The sequence below is a fragment of the Rana temporaria genome, chromosome 1 (genome assembly GCF_905171775.1).
Source record: "Rana temporaria chromosome 1, aRanTem1.1, whole genome shotgun sequence".
Taxonomy (NCBI): domain Eukaryota; kingdom Metazoa; phylum Chordata; class Amphibia; order Anura; family Ranidae; genus Rana; species Rana temporaria.
The window spans coordinates 339,606,277-339,631,970 of NC_053489.1; the positions used below are offsets into that span (position 1 = coordinate 339,606,277).

At 44.4% G+C, this 25,694-nt stretch overlaps 1 protein-coding gene across 1 annotated transcript in view; it reads left to right on the forward strand.

Moving 5' to 3' along the window:
* Window positions 1-24,860, forward strand: part of FBXO10 (F-box protein 10) — a 151,131-nt gene extending 126,271 nt beyond the window's left edge. Inside the window, exons 9-12 of the mRNA XM_040361489.1 lie at window positions 4,153-4,428; window positions 7,205-7,515; window positions 14,683-14,864; window positions 24,228-24,860. Of these exons, the coding sequence (XP_040217423.1) occupies window positions 4,153-4,428; window positions 7,205-7,515; window positions 14,683-14,864; window positions 24,228-24,405 (947 nt within the window). The 3' untranslated portion in view covers window positions 24,406-24,860. The remainder of the gene's footprint in view (window positions 1-4,152; window positions 4,429-7,204; window positions 7,516-14,682; window positions 14,865-24,227) is intronic.
* Window positions 24,861-25,694: the final 834 nt, after the last annotated feature.

The window sequence follows — 25,694 nt, forward strand, 5'->3', positions numbered from 1 at the left end:
GTCGCATCGTATATACCATGGAACACAGTAAAGACAGTCATCATCAAGTGGAGAAAATATGGCACAACAGTGACATTAATAAAAACTGGACATCCCTTTAAAATGTATGAAAAGACGAGAAGAAAACAGTCAGGGAGGCTGCCAAGAGGCTACAGCAACATTAAAGGAGCTGCAGGAATATCTGGCAAGTAGTGGCCGTGTGGTGCATGTGACAACAATCTCCCATATTCTTCATATGTCTGGGCTATGGGGTTCAGTGGCAAGATGGAAGCCTTTTCTTATGAAGAAAAACAACCAAGCCTGGCTAAATTTTGCAAAAACACATCTGAAGTCTCCCAAAAGCATGTGGGGCAAAAATGTGTTATGGTCTGATGAAACCAAGGTTTGGCCATAATTTCAAAAGCTATTTTTGGTGCAAAAACACTGCACATCACCAAAAGATCACTATACCCACTGTGAAGCATAGTGGTGGCAGCATTGTGCTTTGGGGCTGTTTTTTTTTCAGCTGGAACAGGGGCATTAGTCAAGGTAGAGGGAGATATGAACAGTTCCAAATACCAGTCAATATTGGCACAAAACCTTCAGGCTTCTGCTAGAAAGCTGAACATAAAGAGGAATTTCATCTTTCAGCATGACAACGACCCGATGCATACATCCAAATCACCAAAGGAATGGCTACTCCAGAAGAAGTTTAAAGTTTTGGAATAGCCCAGCCAGAGCCCAGACCTGAATCTGATTTTAAAATCTGTGGGGTGATCTGAAGAGGGCTGTGCACAGGAGATGTCATCACAATCTGACAGATTTGAAGTGTTTTTGCAATGAAGAGTGGGCAAATATTGGCAAGTCAAGATGTGCCATGCTGATAGACTCATACCCAAAAAGACTGAGTGCTGTAAGGCCGCGTACACACGATTAGTCCATCCGATGAGAACGGTCGAAGGACCTTTGTTATCGGTTAACCGATGAAGCTGACTGATGGTCTGATGTGCCTACACACCATAGGTTAAATAACCGTTCGTGTCAGAACGCGGTGACGTAAAACACAACGACGTGCTGAAAAAAATGACGTTCAATGCTTCCAAGCATGCGTCGACTTGATTCTGAGCATGCGCAGGTTTTTAACCGATGCTTTTGCATACTAACGATCGGTTTTGACCTATCGGTTAGGCGTCCATCGGTTTAATTTTAAAGCAAGTTCTAATTTTTTGGACCGAAGGTTAACTGACCGATAGGGCCCACACATGATCGGTTTGGACCGATGAAAACGGACCATCAGTCCGTTTTCATCGGTTTTGACCGATCGTGTGTACGCGGCCTGATAAGATCGAAAGGTGCTTCGACAAAGTATTAGTTTAAGAGTGTGCACATGCAACCATATTTTTTTATTTTTACTTCCCTCAACCTAAAAGATTTCAGTTTGTTCAACTGAGATGTACAGTTTATAGGTAAGCTTAAAAGTAGAAAAAGTTCGGAAACAATTTTTCTTTGTCTCATTTTTTTACATCACAGAAACCTGACATTTTAGCAGGGTGTGTAGACTCCACTGTATATTGTACTTATCTGGGTAAAAGATTTTCATACAGTGCTTGTACCCAAGAAGGTGCTTCTGCCAGAGTCGAGGGTATTTCTGCTTGGTAAAGTAAGTTAATTATTACCAGTATTGGGATTTATTACACAATAAATCCTGTATAAAACAAATGTCGGAAATTGTACTTACCAATTTCATAGCTTAAGGGATGGCTTCAGGGCCAATCCGCCCTATCGGCTTACTATGCAAGCCGCTGAGGGCCCCCCAAATTACTAGAGGCCCTGCCTGGTGAGAAGTCATTTTCGTCCCCTCACCCCGCTATTCAACTCACTGACTGCATGGGAGAAGAGGTAAGAAGTCAGCACCCCCCGCTTCTCACTTTAATGTAAGATGTCATTTCCGACAGCAGAACACCCCCCCCCCCCAACCTTAATGTGACATGTCATTTTGCTTAGGGCCCCAAGGAGGTCAGGTTCGGCACTGGATGGCTTAGAAACATTTATGTAAATGAAACAGACACTTTTAATAAATATTCTTGGCTATGTGTTTTTGAGATATGTTAATTTCCCATAGGGAGTATATTGTAAACAGTGGCTCTGGTAAGGGGCTTTTATAAAATGCTTATGTCATACTCCTTTTTCTACACATGCTTAAATTTTAACTGCACCTTATATTGGAGCATATCCCCACCCTCTCTCTGTCTTATATTCACCCATTCTTGAGCCAGAAAGATATCGCTGACTAGATCGCGTGTTAAGAAATCTTCCCGGACTCGGTCAGACTTTTCAAACATATAGACTTTGAGTAAGAGGTTTTTTGACAAGCAGTTGGGTGATCTAGGAAGCAAAACCTCTCTAGATTTAAGACAGGTAATTAATGAAAAGTAGGAGGGGGTGGTCTAATATAAGTGTAAAGCCTAGTACACACGGGCAAAATGTCGGGCGGCATTGGTCGGTTGTCAGGAACCACAAACCAGGCAGCTACAGAAAATGCTATTAAAATCACACCTTTAATGAAATGGCAAAAAATGGCACAGTTCAGGAACTTAGTCAAAATCTGAAGCCAGGGTTTGAATGCCAGAGTGGGTAATCAGACGAGCCAGGGTCAGGAATCCAGAAATGAGCGTAGTAAGGCGCCAAAGCAGGAACAGGTATCGGTAGAGAAGTCAGCTAGGCCAGGTCATACACAGATATACAGACAGGAACACACTGGATATCATTGACCATGCAAGGGCGAGGAGCAAATGAGCTATGCTGCCTAACCACTTCAATACATGGCACTTATACACCTTCCTGCCCAGATCAATTTTCAGCTTTCAGCACTCTTCACATTTTTATGCAACGCTGTACCCAAACAAAATGTTAATTTTTTTCCCACAAATTGAGCTTTCTTTTGGTGGTATTTGATCACCTTTGTTTTTTTGTTTTTTTGCACTACAAATAAAAAAAATGAAAAAGATTTTCATTGTTTCTGTTACAAAACATTGTAAAAAAGTAAGTTTTCTCCTTCACTGATGAGGCTGCAGTGACAGGCACTGATGAGGCAGTACTGTTTGGCACTGATATGGTGGCACTGATGAGCAGCACTGATGGGCACTCATAGGTGGCACTGATGGGCACTCATAGGTGGCACTGGAGGGCACGTATATGCAGCACTGATGGGCGGCACTAATCAGAAGCGCTGGCAGGCTTCACTAATGGGCACACAATGCTATCCCCAATGGGCAATGATTAACATCCCTGATGGGCTCTAATGGGTTCTCCTTGTGGTCAAGGGTTGGCATCCCTGGTGGTCATGGGTGGGCATCCCTGGTGGTTCTGGGTGGGGGGGGGCTGCACGAATGATCAATCAGTGCAGACACCCCTTTCAGGAGAGCAGTAGATCGACTCTCCTCTACTCGTGTGTGTCAGAGCGAGTAGAGGAAAAGCTGATATGTGGCTTTTCCTGTTTACACTGTGATTAGCTGTGATTGGACACAGCTAATCACATGGAGAGGGCTCTTTACCTAGATCGGAGATCAGACTGATGAACTACACCACCGACCACGCTGAACCACTTCCCTGCCGTCATTCTTCTATAGTGGTTAAAAGGGGCTGGCTGTAATCTGGACTAAAGAGGCAGGTAATGGTAACCAGGTGAGTCACTGTGGAAAGGAGTGGCTGGTAATCAACAGTTGAGCAGCTCTGTGCACTAAAAGAAAAGAGCTGCTAGTAAATAGCAGGAGCCCAGCCCTGACACCAGTTCAATAAAAAACGGCTGACATTCAGTCGAAGGGTCATGACCAAAAAAGGTCTGCTGACCAGCTCCTGATCAGCACACTCAGCCAGAACACAGTAGCACGACAGACGGAGGGTTGCTGTACTAACGCCAGATTGTTAGTACAGCGGCTCCAACCTGAGCTGTCAAAAAAAAATAGTATGTACAAGGCTTAAGTGCTCCAAAGCAACAGCTGCAACTTATAAACGCAGGGACATGGTGACCACATCTAGCACACCAGCCTTTCATGGGTTATTTGAAAAATTTGCTGCCAGCGGGCACAAATGTCAAGTTAACAGCGATTAAATATTTTTTATTTGTTTAGCAAATAAAGTGCAAAAAAATCCTGTTTTCTTTTTCTTTCCAAGGCAATAAAGGCTGTGGCGTATGGATTATGTCATCCAGCCTTCCACATATCACCAGCAACCAGATAGGTCACAACAGCATTTATGGGGTGGCAGTTTTTTGCCGCAAAGATGACGCTAGTGACTACCCAGCTAACCAGGCTGGTAATGAAAACTTCAATGATGAAGGAGAAGCAGCCAACTGGGAAAATGATCTGGACAGTGAAGATGATCGCTTCTCCTCAAGGAGGCCAATAAATGTGGCACTTATAGAATCCAACAGTATTAACCACAATGGAGGTAATGATTTTATTTTTATTTTTTCATGTACATTGAAAACTTTTTTTCTAAATCTGTATTTCTAGCTGTTCTACGGTGTTACTATGAAATTACCACTTGAAGGCCAAGACTTTTTCTGACACTTCTCAGATACAAGTTAAAATCTGTTTTTTTTGCTAAAAAATCACTTAGAACCCCCAAACATTATATATTTTTATAAAGCAGAGACCCTAGAGAACAAAATGTTGGGTGAGTGGTGCAATGTTTTATGTCACACCGCGCAAAAACACAATATAATTTCCATTTGTTTGGTAATATATAAAAGATGATTTTGTGCCAAATAAATAGATGCCAAACATGTCCCACTTTAAAATTGTGCACACCTGTGGAACGGTGACAAGCTCTGGTGCTAGAATTCTTCTTCTTAATCTGGCATTTATGATAATACCTCTTATGTGTGGTGCAATAGCTGTTTACGTATGATGCGGGACTGACTCGTGCCTTTGCCTTTGCGCAGGAGCATGGTGGTATGAGGGTGCTTTTAACCACTTAAGCCCCGGACCATTTTGTTGCTAAATGACCGGGCCACTTTTTGCGATTTGGCTTTGCGTCACTTTAACTGACAATTGCGTGGTTGTGCAACGTGGCTCCCAAACAAAATGTAGGTCCTTTTTTTCCCACAAATAGAGCTTTCTTTTGGTGGTATTTGATCACCTCTGCTGTTTTTATTTTTTGCGCTATAAACAAAAATAGAGCGCCAATTTTTAAAAAAATGCAATATTTTTTACTTTTTGCTATAATCTCCCCCAAAAAGATATACAAAACGTTTTTTTTCCTCAGTTTAGGCCGATATGTATTCTTCTACATATTTTTGGTAAAAAAATCGCAATAAGCGTTTATTGATTGCTTTGCGCAAAAGTTAAAGCGTCTACAAAATAGGGGAGAGTTTTATAGCATTTTTGTTAATAATTTTTTTTTTACTAGTAATGGTGGCGATCAGCGATTTTTATCGTGACTGCGACATTATGGCGGACACATCGGACACTTTTGACACATTTTTGGGACCATTGTCATTTTTACAGCGATCAATGCTATAAAAATGCACTGATTACTGTAAAAATTACACTGGCAGTGAAGGGGTTAACCACTAGGTGGCGCTGTAGGTGTTAAGTTTTCTCTAGGGAGTGATACTGTAGGGGGGCGTGGCTTGCTGTGACACGTCACTGAGCGTTGTTACCGATGACAGGGAACATGATCAGTGACAGTGTCACTAGGCAAAACGGGGAGATGTTGTGTTTACACTAACATCTCCCCGTTCTATCTCTCTGTGGGACGATCGTGGATATGCCCGCGGCAATCGAGTCCACGGGACCCGCGGGCGGGCTCACGGAGATCGTGTTGGGTACGTGCTCGTCCGCAACAACCGCTTCTTAAAGGGGACGTATATATATGTCCTTCTGCCTGCCCGTGCCATTCTGCAGACGTATATCTGCGTGGGCTGGGCTGCAAGCAGTTAAAGTGGTTATAAACCCACTTTTGCAAGTTACACCTACAGGTAAGCCCAGATTAATAATTTTTTAGCTATTTAGCCGCTAGGAGTGCTCTGTCGGCTGTAAAAAGATACCAGGAAGATGATGCCTGGAGGCATCATCCTGGTATGACCACTCAATGTCGGGTGATGTACTATTCCACATGTTTTGATTATAGTGCTAAAGGTGCTATTGTGAATAGAGAATTGTATTCACATGTTCAGTGTAAGAAAAGGTGATTCTAGCAAAGACGTGTTGTGTTGGGCACCAAATCTAACTCTGCAGAAACAAGGTTTTGTTAAATCACACAATTTAACTGTTTAGTCTGATTGTAAACCATGCATGTTAATGCAAAATATATGTAAAACAGATGCTACTGAATTTTTTTTTTTATAGATTTTTATCCTGAACGTTGGCTACATTCCTATTGATCTACAGTATATTCTTGTGTCTCATATACCACCCCCATATATGCTGTGATCCAAATTGAAATGCAATAGAAAGAAAGATAAAAAACAAGGAGAGACTAATAGACTAGCAAATAGATAAAGTCTGACTCACAGTGCTGCCTAGAATTCTGAGCAAACAACTTTAATTGCAAGTGGGGTACAAGTAATTTATAGTGTTGTTTAGAGAACATAACATTTTTTTTTTTTCCATGAAAGTGTATGTTAGGGCAAAAAACACATGCAGCACCTATCTGCAATACATGCACATTTCCTCATGTTTTATCCCTGCAAGTACAGAAAAATACCTGTTGATCTGCCTAAAATGTACTCAGATCAGTTGTCTTTTCTAAACTATGCAGACACTCTCCTTATGTTATTTTCCACAACATATTATTCTGAAGTCCACATTAGAACTGGGAGGGCTAATGAAACTCCCAGAGATAACAAATGAAGTGTGCACAGGACCAAGGACAGCAATGAATTTCTGACATGATCAACTGTGTTTTTCTTACACTGATCAAACTGATATAACAAAAGTCTTTTGTATTTATAGTGCCATCAGCATTTTTGTTACTGTGCACTACTTTTTCCTTCATAATACTAATTTGCTTTGTTAAGTAAAATACTGTAAGTATCTTCAGTTAGTAAGTACAGTTAGTAAAATACTGTAAGTATCTTCAGTTAGTAAGTACAGTTAGTAAAATACTGTAAGTATCTTCAGTTAGTAAGTACAGTTAGTAAAATACTGTAAGTATCTTCCTGAATTTCCAGCCTAATGATGGTTCTCAAAGTAACTTGTATCTATTTTATCTTTTTCAGCTGCTGGGTTGTACATTAAGAGCAGTGAAGCTCTGAACATTATGGCGAATGCCATACATGCCAACCATGATAGTGGTGTGGCTGTTTTCCAAAGTAACCAACTTGTTCGAATTGGAAATAACAGCATCTCATGCAACAGACTGAGCGGTGTCCATGTTGAGACAGGATGCAGAGTGGAATTAAGGGGAAATGGTGTCTATGACAATAGAAGTCATGGCATCACTTCCAAGGGAGATGGGACCATCATAGAGAATGATGTCATAGGAAACCGTAGCTGTGGCATTCAGCTTATCCATACCGCTGACATGAAGGTAAATGCATTGCACAATTATTTATTTGGAAATAGCAGATATAGAGAAAACAAATGACGTGATGGAAAGGAGTTTGGGTATCAATTAAATGCAAAAAAGTATTTTTATTTTTTGAAAAAATTATAGGGAAGCTGACCATTGGAATGTTTACATGCTAGCCTTATGTAGGCAGTAGCTGCAGTGTTATGGTGTAGAGATGTAAAACTTGTTTGGTACTAACTTCCAAGGGTATACTAAAGTAGAGTTGCCACCGCATCCCTTTAAAACTGGACACATATGAAATACACAGGTTTTGTGGCTGATTACGGTGGTAATTAAACTCAGTGCCTTATCTGCATTAAATTAGCCTTAGGACCTGTGTAATTTATACATGTTCGTTTTTAAAGGGCTGAGGTAGCAACCCTATACTAGAGTGATTATTTAGTAGGATGCCTTGCCTCTGGACATCAAATGCATTCTAGTTCTAGTAGGTAAAATCAATAAAATAGATTCTTTAAGCTTAAATTTTAAGATATTATATATTATTATGAGAATTCTTTAACTACACTGTGTCTTTAGTAGTACAGTATGTTTTTTTTGTATATTAAATTATATGCCCTTTACATTATTCAATAAAATATAATAGTGCCACACTGTAACAAGTAAAGGGTAGGCACACTTTACATTTTAACCTTCCAAATACTCCCCTCTCCTGCCTCTCCAAAGCATGTTTTAGCCTGTACAGCCTGTCTAAGACCTATGTAGCATGCATTTCATATAATCGCAAACCCTGTCTGTACCTTATCCCTTGAGTCAGCAGACTCTTTTTGCTGAATTTATCTCAAATCAAGTACAGGATGTTGTATCTGTGGGCCAGCCTATAAAATGGCTACATTTTTATTATTATACAGGATTTATATAGCGCCAACAGTTTACACAGCGCTTTACATTATAAGGGCAGACGGTACAATTACAATACAGTTTAATACAGTATGAATCAGAGGGCCCTGTTCGTTAGATCTTACAATCTAAGAGATCAGGAGATACAAAAGGTAATTAATATGAAGACATGGATAATGGCCCCATATAAAAATAAAAACAAGAGACTTTTGCAAAGTTTAAATTAACTTCAACGAATTAAAGAAAAAGAAAAATCGAAACAACAATTACACACCATAAGGCAGTGGTCATCAACCCTGTCCTCAGGGTCCACTAACAGGCCAGGTTTTATGTATTACTTTGGTGAGATGCAGACTAGAATACTGCAATCACTGAGCAGCAAATGATATCATCTGTGATGTATTGCAGTTATCTTGCAAACCTGGCCTGTTAGTGGGCCCTGAGGACAGGGGTGATGACCACTGCTATTAACAACTTGAGACCAATTGAATAAATTGTATTTTAGTTCTCATATCATACATGTGTGTGTTGTATACCAAAACAATCAAAGAGTACATAAATCTGTTAAACATTGTGCAGCATGACGTAAGTAGTGGCATACAGAGAAATATGTTTAATGATTTTATCATCTCTGTATATGCATTTGATATGACTGTACTTGGTGGAGACACAATATACCGCTTTATTATCAGTAGCTATTGGTGTGAATTTCAGGCTAGTTATTGCGAAAAGATTAATATTCTCAGCAGCAAGATATGGGTCCTATATGGAATTTATTGTTATGATGATATTGGAGGGGTGACTGTGGGATTAGCATTTAAAGAGCTTCTATCCCTAAATTCATAAACCTTTCTAAAGACCACACAGTTGTTTCTTAACTGCTTGCCGACCAGCCGCCGGCGGCAGGTCAGCTCTGCTGGGCGAGATCACGTAGATATACATCATCTCGCCGTCCAGCCAATAGGGGTGCACGCGCGCCCCCCCCTGCTCGCCTCTGATGCCGACGTGCGTGCCTGGAAGGCACGATCACCGACGGGCACCCGCGATCGATCGCTCGTTACAGAGCGAGAACTGGGAGCTGTGTGTGTAAACACACAGCTCCCGGTCCTGTCAGGGGGAGAAATGACTTATCTTCTGTTCATACAATGTATGAACAGCGATCTGTCATTTCCCCATGTCAGTCCCACCCCCCCTTCAGAACACACCCAGGGAACATAATTAACCCCTTCCCCGCCCCCTAGTGTTAACCCCTTCCCTGCCAGTGGCATTTTTATAGTAATCAATGCATTTTTATAGCACTGATCGTTATAAAAATGCCAATGGTCTCAAAAATGTGTCAAAAGTGTCCGATATGTCCGCCATAATGTCGCAGTACCGATAAAAATCGCTGATCGCCGCCATTACTAGTAAAAAAAAAATATTAATAAAAATGCCATAAAACTATCCCCTATTTTGTAAACGCTATAAATTTTGCGCAAACCAATCAATAAACGATTATTTTTTTTTACGAAAAATATGTAGAAGAATACGTATCGGGCTAAACTGAGGAAAAAAATGTTTTTTTTTTATATATTTTTGGGGATATTTATTATAGCAAAAGGTAAAAAATATAATTTTTTTTCAAAATTGTCGCTCTTTTTTTGTTTATAGCGCAAAAACTAAAAACCGCAGAGGTAATCAAATACCACCAAAAGAAAGCTCTATTTGTGGGAAAAAAGGACGTCAATTTTGTTTGGGAGCCACGTCGCACGACCGCGCAATTGTCAGTTAAAGCGACGCAGTGCCGAATTGCAAAAATTGGCCCAGGCATTGACCAGCAATATGGTCCGGGGCTAAAGTGGTAATTACATGTAAGGCTCCATGTACACGGGACGTTTTTACAACTGCTCCTAAATGATTAAACTTGACAGATAGTAACCCACATTTAAAACATCCGTTTTGCTGCATTTAAATGCCGCATTTAGCGGCGTATTGCCACGTTAGCATTGAGAAGCGTTTCTAAATATATATATATAATATTTTTTTTTTTTAAATGGCCAAAAACGAAAAAACGCCTATAAATGAAAATGCGGCTAAACGCCAGTACTGCGTTTAGGGCCAGTTCACACCAGACGCAGTTCCGTGTGCTTTTTTTCTGCACAAAATGTATGCACAGTGTTTTCCATGTATTCCAATGGCTCTAGTTCACACCATGCAGTCAGTTTCCGGTCAGTTTGTGCACCGGAAACTGACTGCATGGTAAGAACTAGAGCCAACTAGAGCCATTGGAATACATGGAAAACACTGTGCATGCATTTTTAGTGCAGAAAAAATTTAGTACACAAAACTGTACGGAACTGCGTCTGGTGTGAACTGGCACTTCGCGTCTGAAACTTGGAAATCTCTGGCGTCTGAACAAATTTTTTTGCTTTCAAAGAAATGCTGTTAAAAGCAACTGCCTAAAAACGACTGTAAACGAGAGTGTGTACATGGTCACATAGGATAACATTGAATGTGTTCAGGGGCAGTTGAAAAAAGCGTCCAACTGCCTCTGAACGTCCGCTTAACAGCAGCAGTGCACAATTTTCTTGCACACATTTTCTTTAGCTTTACCAAAAACATATATGAGGTCAAATCTAAAAACTTTTAATTTGGAGTTGAAGGTCAATCCAAAGGAAATTGAATAAGAAAACTGTATAATGTATGACCAACTTTAGGCTCTAGGCACACTGGACTTCGCTGCTTCTACAGGAGTTGTGTTCTGCCTGAAGAACCAGCTCAATGTCATTCTATTTTGAAAATAAAAAGGGGTTAGTGGCGCTACCTATATCCTGAAGGGTGATAGACCCAAATCGCTCTTCAGAGGGTGTGTCTCCACTGGTATAGATAATATGTGTAAGTGTGTAACTTCCCTTATTAATATACCATACCCCTAATAAAGTGCCATAAAATAAATGAGATTACACTCCCATAATTAAAGTCCCGTTAACTCCGTGTTCCATAAATGTACCAAAATATGTGTGCTAACTCCCCTAAATGGGGGGTAAAACCTGTACCTTATATTAAACCCTATGAAGAGCGATTTGGGTCTATCACCCTCCAGGATATAGGTAGCGCCAATAACCCCTTTTTATTTTCAACGTTTATTTCCTAGCTCCCAGTAGGGGACTTAGTAGGGGAGGCTGCAAACCTATTGTTTTGTCCTAAGCGCGGATCTATATTTGTTTTTATTAACAATGTCATTCTATGTATCCATACACATTAGGACTTTAAAAGACATATTTTTTTAACTCACCTGTTAGAAGCAGAAAAAACCCTTCGTTTGCGTTTTTGAAAGGAGTTTTCTGGCAGAAAAAAACACTAAACGCACCCGAACGAGTGTACAAAAACGCTCCATAAAAGCGTTTTATTTCTGTCGAGGTAAAAAAAATTGGCGCCTGGTGCTGTGAGAGATATGTTTGAGGTGGTGCACTGAACCCACCATACTTATTGCAATGTAATTTTCATGAAGATATCCAGAAATATTAATTATTGCAAAAAAAAAAGATTTAGAACTAAATTATAAGATGATCAGTATTGCATAACATCTATATCAGACCAACTTCTTTATACTTCTAACATGTACAGTCCACATTTTTTTTTTAGGCTGTACATACCTTATAATCTATATTTGCAATCAGGCTTCCAGGTACTTCTCCCTGCGGGAGTAGGCGTTTCTATGGTGAGGAGGAATGTCATCTGGGTCGCCCAGATGATTGACGTCCTTTCAGAAAAAGTTCCCCCCCGGCGGATAAGGCCCCTGTATTGCGTAGGCGCGTCACGAGTCATGGTGTTTCCGAAAGAAGCCGAACATGCAGAGCGGCTCTATACGGCGCCTGCCCAGTCAGCTCTACACGGCTCCTAGTCGGTGCGCAGTCGCCGTATAGAGGCGACTCGTAGCTCTGCATGTTCGTGTTCTTTCGGAAACACAGTGACTCGTGACGCGCCTACGCAATACGGGGGGTGGGGCCTTATCCGCTGGGGGGAACTTTTTCTGAAAGGACGTCAATCATCTGGGCGACCTCCCAGATGAGATTCCTCCTCAGCATAGAAACGCCTACTCCCGCGGAGTGAAGTACCCGGAAGCCGGATTGCAAATATTGATTAAAAAGGTATGTACAGCCTAAAAAAAAAAAAAAAAATGCGGACTGTACATGTTAAAAGTATAAAGAAGTTGGTCTGATATAGATGTTATTTGGGTGAACCTCCGCTTTAAATACAATAGTACATCTTCAGCATGTATAGACCATTGGGACAATTCACATAAGATCCTCCATAGGTGGGTGCATTACTCCCATGCGTCTACACACCATGAATCTCACCCTATCCCCACTATGCTGGAGGGACTGTCATTACAATGGCAACCTCTTACACATCATGTAACACTGTAAGGTTCTAAAATACTTTTGGGAGGACATATTCTCTCTTATCCAAGACACTACTAAATCCCATTGTACCCCCTCCTCAGAACTAGCATTACTATGCCTGGGGATAGACTCCTTTCCTTATAGACACAGGAAAGTAGTAGTACATATACTATGTGCGGCTCGCATATCCATAGCAGCAAAATGGAAATCTGCTACTCTTCCAGGTATAAAAGAAGTTATTTTTTTAAATTCTTTATTTTGATTTTTTCTTTTACAAACATAATCACATTACAACTTTTCATAAAATACGTTTTTGACAGAGTAAACTCACAAAGTCTCATGGAAAAAATGCTAGCATACAAAGGACGTGTATATACCGATCATAAGTTTTGGGATATTTGGCTATCATTTCACCATAGCCTCTAGTGTTGGTAACTATGATAAATGGAAATCTGATGGCATCTTTTGATGTAACAGCAAAACCAGTGCAGAGGGTTAGGAATTAACACGGATAAGTTATATTTGTCTATATGTTTGTTTGGTTTATAAGTTGATGTTTATACAAACTGTAATCCAACTACTAATTTGAACAATGTTGGCACTTCTATTAGTACCACTTGGTTCTCGTACTATTATTCTCAAAAGACATTGTAACCTACCGTTAGCGGCCATATGCTGGGTCGCATTCACAGTACCTGGGACAGCATAGAGATAGCCTGCTTACAGTACGCTCCGGACAGGGGTGACAGGCTCTTCATATTAACCATCCTCCTTTAACCGATTTCACCAGGAACTACGGTTCAGATTAAAGGACTCAATCGTTAATATAAGGAACCAAATGTACCCAGCTGTGCTTATATTGTTAATTGTTAAATGTATTGACATTATTGTACATCTGATATATTTGTATCTGTGCACTAAGATATTTAATAAAAATCTTAAAGTTAAAAAAAAAACACCCAGTGAGTAAGGGAAGAGGTACCTCTGTACCTCTCTTACCTGGGCCGGCTGCTGCACTGGGCGCCTGAATCTGCCAGACCCACTGTAGGCTCTGCCTCCTCCATCGCAGATTGCGCAGTGGCTGCTGCCACCATTCCCGGTCTTTTAAATGATCCTGCCGGCGTTCTAGCGGACAAAACCACCGCTGGAAGTCCGACCTGCCCAGAGCTCAGGGCCCCTCTCGGCATGCACTCTGTCACTGCACACATAGCCTTCAAGCACATAGGCAGGTTCCCCCTGGCTTGCCATCACTCCCTTGAGCTGGAAGAGGAAGAAGGTGTTGGGCTGGCCACAAAGGATCCCTGGAGGTACTGCCAATCCCTCCCCTTTTGTGAGTCTCTTGGAGAGAGTGCAGCACCCACACCAGTCCCTCTGGATCTGCGCTCTCTCCCGAAAGGGGAGGTGAGAAAATAGAGGAGAGTATTCTGCCAGTGTATAATTGCAGAACTGCATCATGTTAAAAAGCCTTAAAACATAAAATTGGTGCAGGAATAGGGGCCTGTGCTATGTTGTGCATTTGCTCCACCATACGCTACCAACAATAAATATGTCAATGCCTGAATAAAGAGATGTAGTCATCTGAATACTTGGATGAGCGTAGAAAAAGCACAAGCTTTTGTAGTCAGCAAGAATTTACACTGTGAGAGTATAAATTTGTCTCTTTATGGTTAGTGCCAGCCAGGGATGGAAGATGAAGATTTACCCCATTGTTGGGTAAGACTGTTACTTCCTAAATAGGAGATTTGGAGGTAATGGAAAGGGATTCTGTGTGTGGAAAACTGAAGGGGCTTCTTTCAGGCCCTGTATAAGGCTTGCTACAAGTTATAATATACTGTATTCTAAAACTTCATCTTTAGACTAAGGTGTTTAGTCAAAACACTAACATCTTGCTTTTGTTTTGTAGGTGACCCGGAACCGAATTCAGTCACTTCATGACTATGGTATATCTCTCCTTGACCAAACTAAAGGACTTGTACAGGAAAATATCATCTATGAAGGGAAATCTGGTCAAAACATTTTGCAGCAGATGTCCAACAATGAAGACTGCATCGTCCAACACAACAAACTACTCACCTTTAAGAAAAAGTTAGTATATAAGACTATTGTATGTATACGAAAGTATATAAAAAAAAATGTATGAAATATTTTATAAATGAGTATAAACTCATGTCTATAAAGTATTGAAAAGTATTGAACCAAGCATGTTTTTGCATATATTCTTTATAGTCAGTTAAGATTACTTTATAAAACTATATTTACCGTATTTTCCGGCATATAAGACGACCTTTTGGATGCAAAAAAATGCATCCAAAGTCGGGGGTCGTCTTATACACCGGTGACAGTCTCCGTCGGGCTGTCCTCCCGTCCATCCTCGGACGAGAGGACATCCGTGATAGGCGGAACACTGAACAGAGGCACTGCTGGGAAAATCTGTGTTCCGCCTATCACGGAACTGTCTGAGGAGGAGGCGCGGCTTTTAAATCATGGATGCCCGCAGCCTGGAAGCCAGAACCTGCAACAAAATAAGGTAGGGAGATTGTCTTGGCCGGCACAGTGGGGGCAAGTGATGGCACAGTGGGGGCAAGTGATGGCACAGTGGGGGCAAGTGATGGCACAGTGGGGGCAAGTGATGGCACAGTGGGGGCATGTGATGGCACAGTGGAGGCATGTAATGTAATGTAATGGCACAGTGGAGGCATGTAATGTAATGGCACAGTGAGATTTGAAAAAACCCTGTTTCTGTCAGTGGTTGTTCCTGCCAGTGGTTGTTCCAGCTACCCCTCAGCTTCCAGAAAGAATAGTAAGAAGGGGGTCGTCTTATATGGCGAGTATATCTCAAAACCAACATTTTTCCTGGAAAAATAGGGGGTCGTCTTATACGCCCAGTCGTCTTATACGCCGGCAAATACGGTAATTATACTTTTTACTTCTATAGCACTTTTCATTCTGAGGGCTCAAAGAGGGGCGTTTATTACAACTGGAGCAGACAGAATCTGGATGGAGCAGGTGTGCATGGCAACCAATCAGCTTCTGTCTGCAGCTTGTTCAGTTCTGGCTGCTCCAATTTTCATAAATTCCCCTCAAAGTGGTTTGTCTGCTGTTGGGGTAGATGGTAGGGTAATCATCTTGGTCATACTCGGTAGAATATTATGCTAGGGTAATTTTTTTTTTTCTTTTAGACAGGCCAAAAAATCTTTCATCATATCTTTGGAATGTAGGTGGAAACCCACACAAGCAGAACATGCCAACTCCATGTAGATTGCGTCGTGACTGGGACTCAAACCAAAGATCCCAGTGCTGTAAGGCAAAAGCACTAACCACTAAGCCACTGTGGTTATATATTTTAACCACTTCATTACTGGGCACTTTCACCCCTTCCTGCCCAGGACAATTTTCAGCTTTGTATCATTATGAAATTATATTTTTTTGAGACAGAGCTTTCTTATGGTGGTATTTAATCAGCACTGGGTTTCTTATTTTTTGCTAAACAAACTAAAAAAGACAGAACATTTTGAAAAAAAAAAAAAAAAAACATTTATTTTAGTTTGTTATAAAATGTTAGGCACTGTTTTCAACGACTGCGTGAAAGAGCCCATAAACTTAACTGAAACCGCCTCCAACCCATAGGTTACATTTATACTATCTGTGTAGCAAAATAAAAGTTTGTCGCAGCTTGTCTTAGACATTTTTCATTTTCCGTTTTGATCTTAAGTTAGAAGAACTGGGATAACAGAGATTGCACAAAACAAGGTATACATATATAAATTAGGGCATTGTATTGAAATATAAATCTCATAAATCTGACACTATAAAGTGATAGGCAAAAAAAAGTAACACAGTGGCCTAGACATGGCTGAATGAAGCAGCATTTTTACTTAGCTCCCGGTCTGAACCCCCATACCCCGGCAAAACTACATGTCAACACCGGTATGAGCTCGTCAAAAAAGTACAGAACCAGAGCAGTCACCAGGGGAACCCCTGTGGGTAAGATTTCCGGCGAGATTCATAGGTATTTTCTAGGGATTTCCTCCGGAGCGGCAGTTGCAGCACCGCGAGGCCTGGCACGTGGAGACGCACAGGCAGACTGCTTCTCAAGTACTGAGGGCTCCCCGCGAGACTCCGCTACACCCCTAGACCGACCCCAGGAGGAGTCCGCGGACACACTGAAGGACGGGATGTCATCCGCCCGACAACTGGACATGCCTGGACTGGACCAGGACATCAGGGAGATGCTACAGGCCCTCCCGACCCAGACGGCCATAGAGGCATTAATCCTCCATTTGGAGGAGACGCACAGGCGGCATATCCAAGAAGTCAGGGGTGAGGTGTCCAACCTAGCGGAGGAGGCAATCGGGGGCGGGGGAGGCATCGGTGACCTCCCTGGAGAGCCAGGTGTCGGAGCTGGAGAGGTCCCGCGACCAGCACCGCGATACCGCCGTGGCCCTACAGCTGCACGTGGAAGATATAGAGGACCGCAGCCGCTACAACAATTTGCGGCTTCTGAGGCATCCCTGAGCCGACGAAGGCTGGAAATGTCGGTGACATACTGACGGAGATCTTCCAGATCGTGCTGGGCGACCAGGAGGCTGAGATGATCCTGGATAGGGCGCATAGAGCCCTGGGCCCCAGACCTACTGACACGAGTAAGCCACGTGATCTGCAGACTCCATCGGTACACCCAGAGGGAGACTATCCTGCGGCGGGCGTGGGACCACGGAGATGTGGAGCTGGGAACTGCGCTGGTCAAGATTCTGCCCGACTTGTCGAGAGCGACCCTCTGCCGCAGAGCCCTCCTCAGACCCGTGTTTGACATGGAGCGGCAGAAGGGAGTCCCTACCGATGGGGGTACCCCCTGTTGGTGTCGTTCCGAGGAGAATCGGGGGCTTTTACACTACAGACCGATGCGGACCTGCCGGCGCTCTTCCTCTTTTCAGAGGCGGAGCCGATATCGGTCCCGACTGGCTTCAGATCCTCCCGCACCAGATGGGAAGGTCGGGAGCCTCCGCATGCTGCGGTCCTCTACCACCTCGCCGACAGAGAGGCAGATGGAGGCACCATTCTGCCTCGGGAGAAAAGCCACGTGAGTAGGCCTTGGGCGCCTGTCCCTGAACCCTGTCCCCGCGCTCACTCTGACTAATCCCTGCTATACCTAGGCAGCCGTACCCTGCGCCATCCTTACAGCCGCTCTGAGCGGTAGTCGCCTGGACTGGAAGCCGCGTCTTGCGGTCGGACCACAGCGCCCTCACTAACTCCCGCACGGACATCCTGGAGGTGCCGTACGTCCACCCCCTTTGGGAACATACCTGCGCTACGGCCTAGGGCATTTGAGATGACATCCCGTGGCTGCCGCATGTGGCCGACGACCATGCAGTCCGCCCAGCCCCTGTCTGCTCAGCCCATCTGCTCGTCCCCCTGCAGATGGATTGTTGCCGGGGAGTTCCCGGCCCCGCGGAGCCGTTGCTGACTTTTGGTTTTATTTTTACCGGTCCTTGACATGCCTGCGGGGTGTACCGTTTCCCCACGGGAGGGGGGAGAGCAACGCCCGGGGCGGGTGGATGGCTCCGGGAGGATGGAGGTGGAGGGAAACGGTTACTGATCCCGTGAACGGGGTTGATTTATGGCGGGCTCCTACACTAACTCCCTCCAGAGACTCAACGGAGAGATTCCCTCTGGACAACACAAAATGCAATGGGAGTGCCTGCCTCGGCTGCTGACTGCTTTTTCATGGTACTTGGGGTGTGGGGCGGGGGTGGGGGGGTTGGCTGTGGCCCTATGGGCCGTGGGGGTGGAGCCTGAGGCTCACTTTAAAACTGCACTGTACTTCTTGGTTTAGTAATGCTGTTGTTGCATGCACAATGTTAAATGCGGTTTCTCTCATGGTTTAAATGCTTGGTTAAATACTTAATTATGTTTTGCCTGCTTAATTCACACCAGTTTTGTTATTACACTATAGAACACAATAGCCGGAGATGGGCGTGGGCTCACCTTCTGATCCTGTCTGCGCACCTCCCCACTTAGGACTGTGCTCAGTATCCGGGATTTTCCCTGGGGAGCGCCTTAGCCAATAGGGCTACATTAGAATTTCTCTCAGCAGCAACACCCTCTGGTGGCTGCAGCTTATTCTTCTCTACTTTCTTCTCTTTTTCAGAGGACTGACCTTCCACTACCCCTTATACCCCCCCCCCTCCTGACCCCCCTCCTCTAGTTACACTAGCGGCGCTACGCGAACATGGAGACCCTAATGTGGAATCTCTTAATGCTAAGGGATTAAACATTGACGGATGTTGCTTCACGATATGCAGCGCTTGAAAGCTGACATAGTCCTGTTACAAGAGACACACTTTAGAGCTAAGAACCTACCGCTTCTTAAAAACAGACACAACTCCATGGCATTCTACTCCAACTATACAGAGACGAAGTCTAGGGGGGGGGGGGACCATCCTCATCTCGGCCAGAGTTCCCTGGAGGCTTACGGACTCCCAAACCGATGGAGAGGGCCACTACCTGCTCCTGAAGGGTCTCAAAGGGGATAGAAAGGTGACCTTAGCGAACTTGTACGCACCGAACGACCGACAGGATGTGTTCCTTATACGACGCCTGGACCAGATCGCGCGCTTCTCGGAAGGCCAGCTTATAGTAGGGGGGGGATCTAAACATACCATTGATACTGTCAGAGGAAACCTCATTGGGGACTTCCTCTACCCCCAGGGATGTGCGCAAATGTATAGGTACAGCACTTCGCTCCGTGCACCTGATTGATACCTGGCGCCTTTTCCATCCGGGAGAACGTGACTACACGTTCTATTCTAAACCCCACCAGTCATACTCGTGCTTAGACTACATCTTTATACCCCACGACCAGCTACACGTGATCCGAGACCCGACCATTGGGTCAATTACGTGGTCAGATCACGCCCCTATAGGTATACGTTATGCTCTGTCCGAAGCACAAGGGGGGCAACGCTCCCCGTGGAGGCTGAATGAAAGCCTCCTACAAGACTCGGACATCCTGACAGATGTGACCAGGGAGTTGAGTCATTATTTTGACACAAACTCAACCCCTGACAGCGACCCTGGAGTGGTCTGGGAAGCCCACAAGGCCGTGATTAGGGAAATACTGATTAAGCACGGATCCAGACTGAAACGGGCAAGAACAGCACGTATGGACGAGCTTCTTGCCAAACTGCGGACCCTGGAGGCAGCACCAACTAGACAACTAGGGATAGAGCTTGACACGGTAAGATCACAGCTGACAGACCTCTTGCAATTTAAGGCCAAAGCGGCGCTCCAAATTTGCAGACGAAAGTATTATGAGCCGGGAAATAAGTGCGGAAAACTCCTGGCGCAATCGCTGCGGGCGCAACGCACGGCATCATACATACCGCACGTCCAGTCAGTGACTGGGCAGAGAGTCTCCCTGTCCCAAAAGATCACCCAGGAGTTAAGAACTTTTTATAGCTCCCTATACAACCTGCCTGAAATACCGGCTGCTCAGGACGAAATGACAGATTAACTGGACCGATCCGACCTGCCGTTGCTAGCAGCTGATACCCGGGATCTCCTGGAAGAACCAATCACGATGTCAGAAGTCCACCTAGCCCTAAAAAACACTAAGACAGGCAAGGCCCCAGGCCCAGACGGACTGACCATCTCATATTATAAGACCCTACTCCCCTCTCTGGGCCAACGTATGGTTGAGCTGTACAACAGTCTTGGATCAGGGAAACCTTTCCACTGCTCCACGCTGTTGGCCCAAATTTCAGTCATCCCAAAAGAGGGCAAAGACCCCAGCCAATGCAGTGGCTACTGCCCGATCTCCCTACTAAACACTGACCTTAAGATCTTTACCAAAATACTGGCCTCCAGACTACAACACCTCCCACACCTGGTGCACCTGGATCATGTGGGCTTTGTTCCGTCCAGAGAGGCTAGAGATAGATAATACCACCAAAGTCCTCAACCTTCTCCATGTGGCGGTGCAGAGCAAGATCCCGAGTATATTCCTTGGGACCGACGCGGAGAAGGCTTTTGACCGCGTAAACTGGGGGTTTATGTTTGCAACGCTTAAACACATAGGTCTGGGAGGCAAAATGTTGAACTGGGTGGCGGCTGCATATACGACGCCGACAGCCAGGGTGAGGGCGAATGGGGTGATGTCGGAGACATTCCCAATTACAAACGGGACGAGGCAGGGGTGCCCCCTCTCCCCCCTGCTCTTCGCCCTGACCCTGGAACCCTTCCTTTGCCACGTCCGACAAAATCCGGACATTACGGGCGTAGGAATAAAGGGGATACAGTACCTAATGTTTACCCTCAAGAACCCCACAGTTTCATTGCCGAACCTACTGAAGGAGTTTGACCTATACGGCTGCTTATCAAATTTGAAGATTAACTTCACCAAGTCGGAGGCAATGGGCATAGGGATACCAACCCGCCAGCTCACGCAATTAAAAAAAGGCTTTAAACTGAAATTAACTGACACAGCTCTGAAGTACCTGGGGACCTACATACCCACATCGATGACCCAACTGTTTAGGCTTAATTTCCCGCCCCTCTTGAAGAGTGTTCAGAAGTTGCTCGAAGGATGGAACAGAGGCCTCCACTCGTGGCTGGGCCGCTGTAACATTCTCAAGATGACGATTCTCCCCAAGTTCCTTTACCTACTACAGGCCCCCCCGATTCTTAATCCCGGGAACGACTTTAAACAGGCGCATGCTGTTTTGACCCGATTCCTCTGGGCAGGGAAGCACCCGCGCCTGAACAGGAGGCTACTCTCCCTCCACAAGCTACATGGGGGTCTGGCTTTGCCGGATCTCCGTACCTACTACCATGCAAGCCGCCTTAGCAGGCTTCTGGACAGGTGCAGACACGGGGACACTAAGCTGTGGACGAGCTTGGAACACAAGATCAGAGTGAAATACCCCTCCATAGATCTCCCTGGTGTCACTCAGCATTGTCACCTGCACTGAAGCGCCACCCCCTGATAGGTAAGACAGCGGGTGTCTGTGCAAGACTGCTGGCGCAGTCTGCTCTCTCGCCCCGGCAACTCCCCTTTGAGACCAGTGTTAGGCCACCCCCAGTTTGGACCGGGCTTACACGACGGGAGGTTTCGCACGCTGAGGGACCAAACTGGGGGTGGCCTAACACTGGACTTTTTGAGGGTCTCACAGCTCAGCCACTTTCTCGGCGGCCTCCCACCTCCCCCTAGTGATTCACAGCAGCCCCTTACGACCTTGGAGTAGCTGTGTGTGGGGTCTGGTACGATACCGCACACGCTCTCCTTTACATATGCCATGCTGATAGAACCGCCAGAGACATACCAAATTCCATCCCTCGCTAAGTGGGAGAGAGGCCTGAATTGCCACTTCTCTGATAATAAGAAACAACATATACTCAAATTCACCCATAAGTCATCCCTGAGCGCCAGGGCCCAGGAAACAAATAAGATCCTCAAACGCTGGTACAAGACCCCCGACTTATTACACAAACTATTTCCAGCAACCACAGACCGTTGCTGGCGATGCCAGGAGGAGAAGGGCACCCTCTTGCACATTTTCTGGTCCTGCCCCCGGTTGCGGAGCTTTTGGGGAGAGGTTCGCCGCATTACTCAGAAGCTTACAGACCGTATGGTACCGGAGGACCTAGCCTATTTTCTTTTGCACGCGGCGGACATGCCCACGAAGGCGTATAAGAGCTCGGTGGTCCGCCACCTCCTGGATGCAGCCAAGGCTTGCATCCCATTTATTTGGAAATCCCCACACCCACCGACTATTGCCCAGTGGCTTCGCAGGGTGGATGAAGTTAGCCGCCTGGAAGACCTAATCCTCACTAGCCAACATAGGCTAGAGACATACATCAAGACATGGCAGCTGTGGACAGTGATTAAATATTCAGATGAGGGACAGTTCCTTAGAGGGGGCAACCCAGGAGCTTGAGGGTTCGATCTGGCCCACCCTATAGGGGCCATGAGTTTGGGCCCTGGATGTTGGGGTTCCAGCTGGAACCCTGCCTCTGTAGCGGGACTACAACCCGCATCCGTGCTATCGCGCATACACCTACTTTATCAGGCCCCCCCCCTCCCCTGCCTACCTGTCCCCTGACTCTCTCTTTCTCTATTTCTCTCCCCTCTTTTCCATCTCCCTTCTTTACACCAGGGCGTAGCCTTGGCTCTTTTATCCTAGGACACTATTTCGCTTTTCTTACTACTTACTCTATTAAAATGGGAAAATTGGAGGGGAGGCTGGTCCCACGGGAACAGTGAACTGCATAGCCACCCCAATGTCCCAGACACACAAAATCATACCAGATACAGTCGGGGATGACACAACCTCGCATAGACTCCACTTTCTTCCTGTGCGTATGGAGGCCCGTTTATAGACTGCATGTGGAATGTTCCACGTGTGTGGGGAATGTCTATGCTTATCCATTACTGTATCATTACATGTATCACTGTTTTTGGAAACTAATAGCTGGATTCATGTAGGGGCGTGCTTCTTTGCGGCGGCGTAGCGTAGCATATTTACGCTACGCCGCCTTAAGTTAACCAGGCAAGTACTGTATTCACAAAGTACTTGCCTGCTAAGTTACGGCGGCGTAGCGTAAATGTGGCCGGCGTAAGCACGCCTAATTCAAATTGGGCTGAGGGGGCGTGTTTTATGTTAATGTGGGTTGACCTGACGTGATTGACGTTTTTTTTTACGAACGGCGCATGCGCCGTCCGTGTACATATCCCATTGTGCATTGCGGCAAAGTACGCCGCAAGGATGTATTGGTTTCAACGTGGACGTAAATTCCGTCCAGCCCTATTCACGGACGACTTACGCAAACGACGTAAAATTTTCAAATTTCGACGCGGGAACGACGGCCATACTTAACATTACTAGTCCAGCTATTTGATGGAATAACTTTACGCCTGAAAATGCCTTACGTAAACGGTGTATCTTTACTGCGACGGGCAAGCGTATGTTTGTGAATAGGCGTATCTATGCATTTACATATTCTACGCCGAACTCAACGGAAGCGCCACCTAGCGGCCAGCCTAAATATTGCACCCTAAGATACGACGGCGCAAGCCGTCGTATCTTAGATAGGTATAAGTGTATCTCTGTTTGAGAATACACTTAAACTTAGGACGACACAGATTCCGAGTTAGGTCGGCGTATCTATTGATACACCGGCCTAACTCTTTATGAATCTAGCTATGTCTGTTGTTGTGGCCCTTGTGGGCCAGTCTTTGATTGTTACAAATAAAAAAATAACAACACGTTTGTTTCTTTCCTCTGCCTGAAATGTTTTACATTTTATTTGGTTTTAATTATGAATGGCATTTAAGTTCTCTCTTGTTGTGTTTTGAATGAGGGCTAGCCCCATACTACCTAGAGCTACCATTGTATAGTTTTTCATTATAATCAATGACTGTTGTTTCACATGGAAAATGTTTTATTGCAGGTCAGCTGTTACATGGAAACTGGAGAACCCACCAGCAAGACCATACATTGAAGGGTGTACAAGAGGAGTCTCTAGCACACAAAGCAGTCAGAGGGTTAACACTGTCACCACCAGGATTGCAGCAAGAGTGGAAGGACGTTGTCACAACAATGGCAGCATCTTCTGTACGATTCTTTGACTGTAGAGCAATATGGACCTTGTTGTTTTATTTGGATTCTGAAATACATTCCACAGGGAGTCATTTTGGCAACATGGAGTGGTCTAGACCAAGGCCTCTCTGCCCGGTGCCGTGGAAAAATACCTAAAGATTTCCCTAAATTGCCCAAAAAATGTCAACAAGCCAGCAGGTAGATTAAGCCTGCCTTTTTTGTTACACAAAGTCACTAGTTTTCATGGTGAATCATTACCACCCCTAGCATCCTAATAAGCACATTGGGCACCTGCACAGCATCCTTGTGTTTGCCACTCTCCATCATCACTGGGGTCATGTTAGCTGCATGGGGGAGAAAAACTTAGGGAGGACATAAAAGCCAAAATACTAGTCAGTACTAGTGTATAAAGGTATATTCGATTTGTAAAAATACATCACCTCTAATGTTGGGCACCCTAGGTATGTGGATGCCACTGCATTATTTAAAGCTAGTTTTTACATTTTAGAATGGAGTGACTTGAGATTGTATATCATTTTAAAGGGTGCCTTGAATGAAAAATTTGGGATAAGCACTAGAGCGAGCACACAGGTCTCCTAAAAGAAAGTCATACTGAACTAAATATAGGACCCGCCCCTGCTCATTTCCTCCTACTTGCTGGACTGCCTCTGGCTTCAGTACTTTTGAGTCACTGACCCAGCATAAGCATGACCGCATGTTGTAAAGACAGAACTTCTGATCTGCATATTTGATTTGGGTCAATGATTATTGAAGATATCAGCATGACAGCCAGGCACTTGGCATTTTCAAAAATAGATGTGTGCAGCGGCAGCCTCCACATTTTCTGAGTACAGGTTTCTTTAAATCCTATTTTTCATTAAAATGTTTCATTATTGATTTAATATGTTAACCAATGCTGCAGCATTTCTTTTAAACTCACAAAATGACAGAAGAATCCTGGCAGGCTAGGCTTCTTTGCCAAGGGGATCTTTAAATCGAATACTAGACTAGACGTTACCCAGTACTAAGGACAATACATTTCATATGATGTTTTATACCATTTTAATATAGATTGTCAGGTATATCTCCCAATAGTATGGAAGTGCAAGCATGATGCACCACTATTTATATGACCTTACCTTTAACTCTTTGAAATCTCTTAAAAGTAGTAAGTTTAGTAATAACACTTTTTTTTATTTTTTTGCTTAACACATTGCACAATAAAATAAACATTCCTCAGTAAATTATTTAATACAATTCTTACCCTAGCACTTGCAGTTTACAACATTTAGTGCTGCTGGCTCCTGAACCTCTCAGT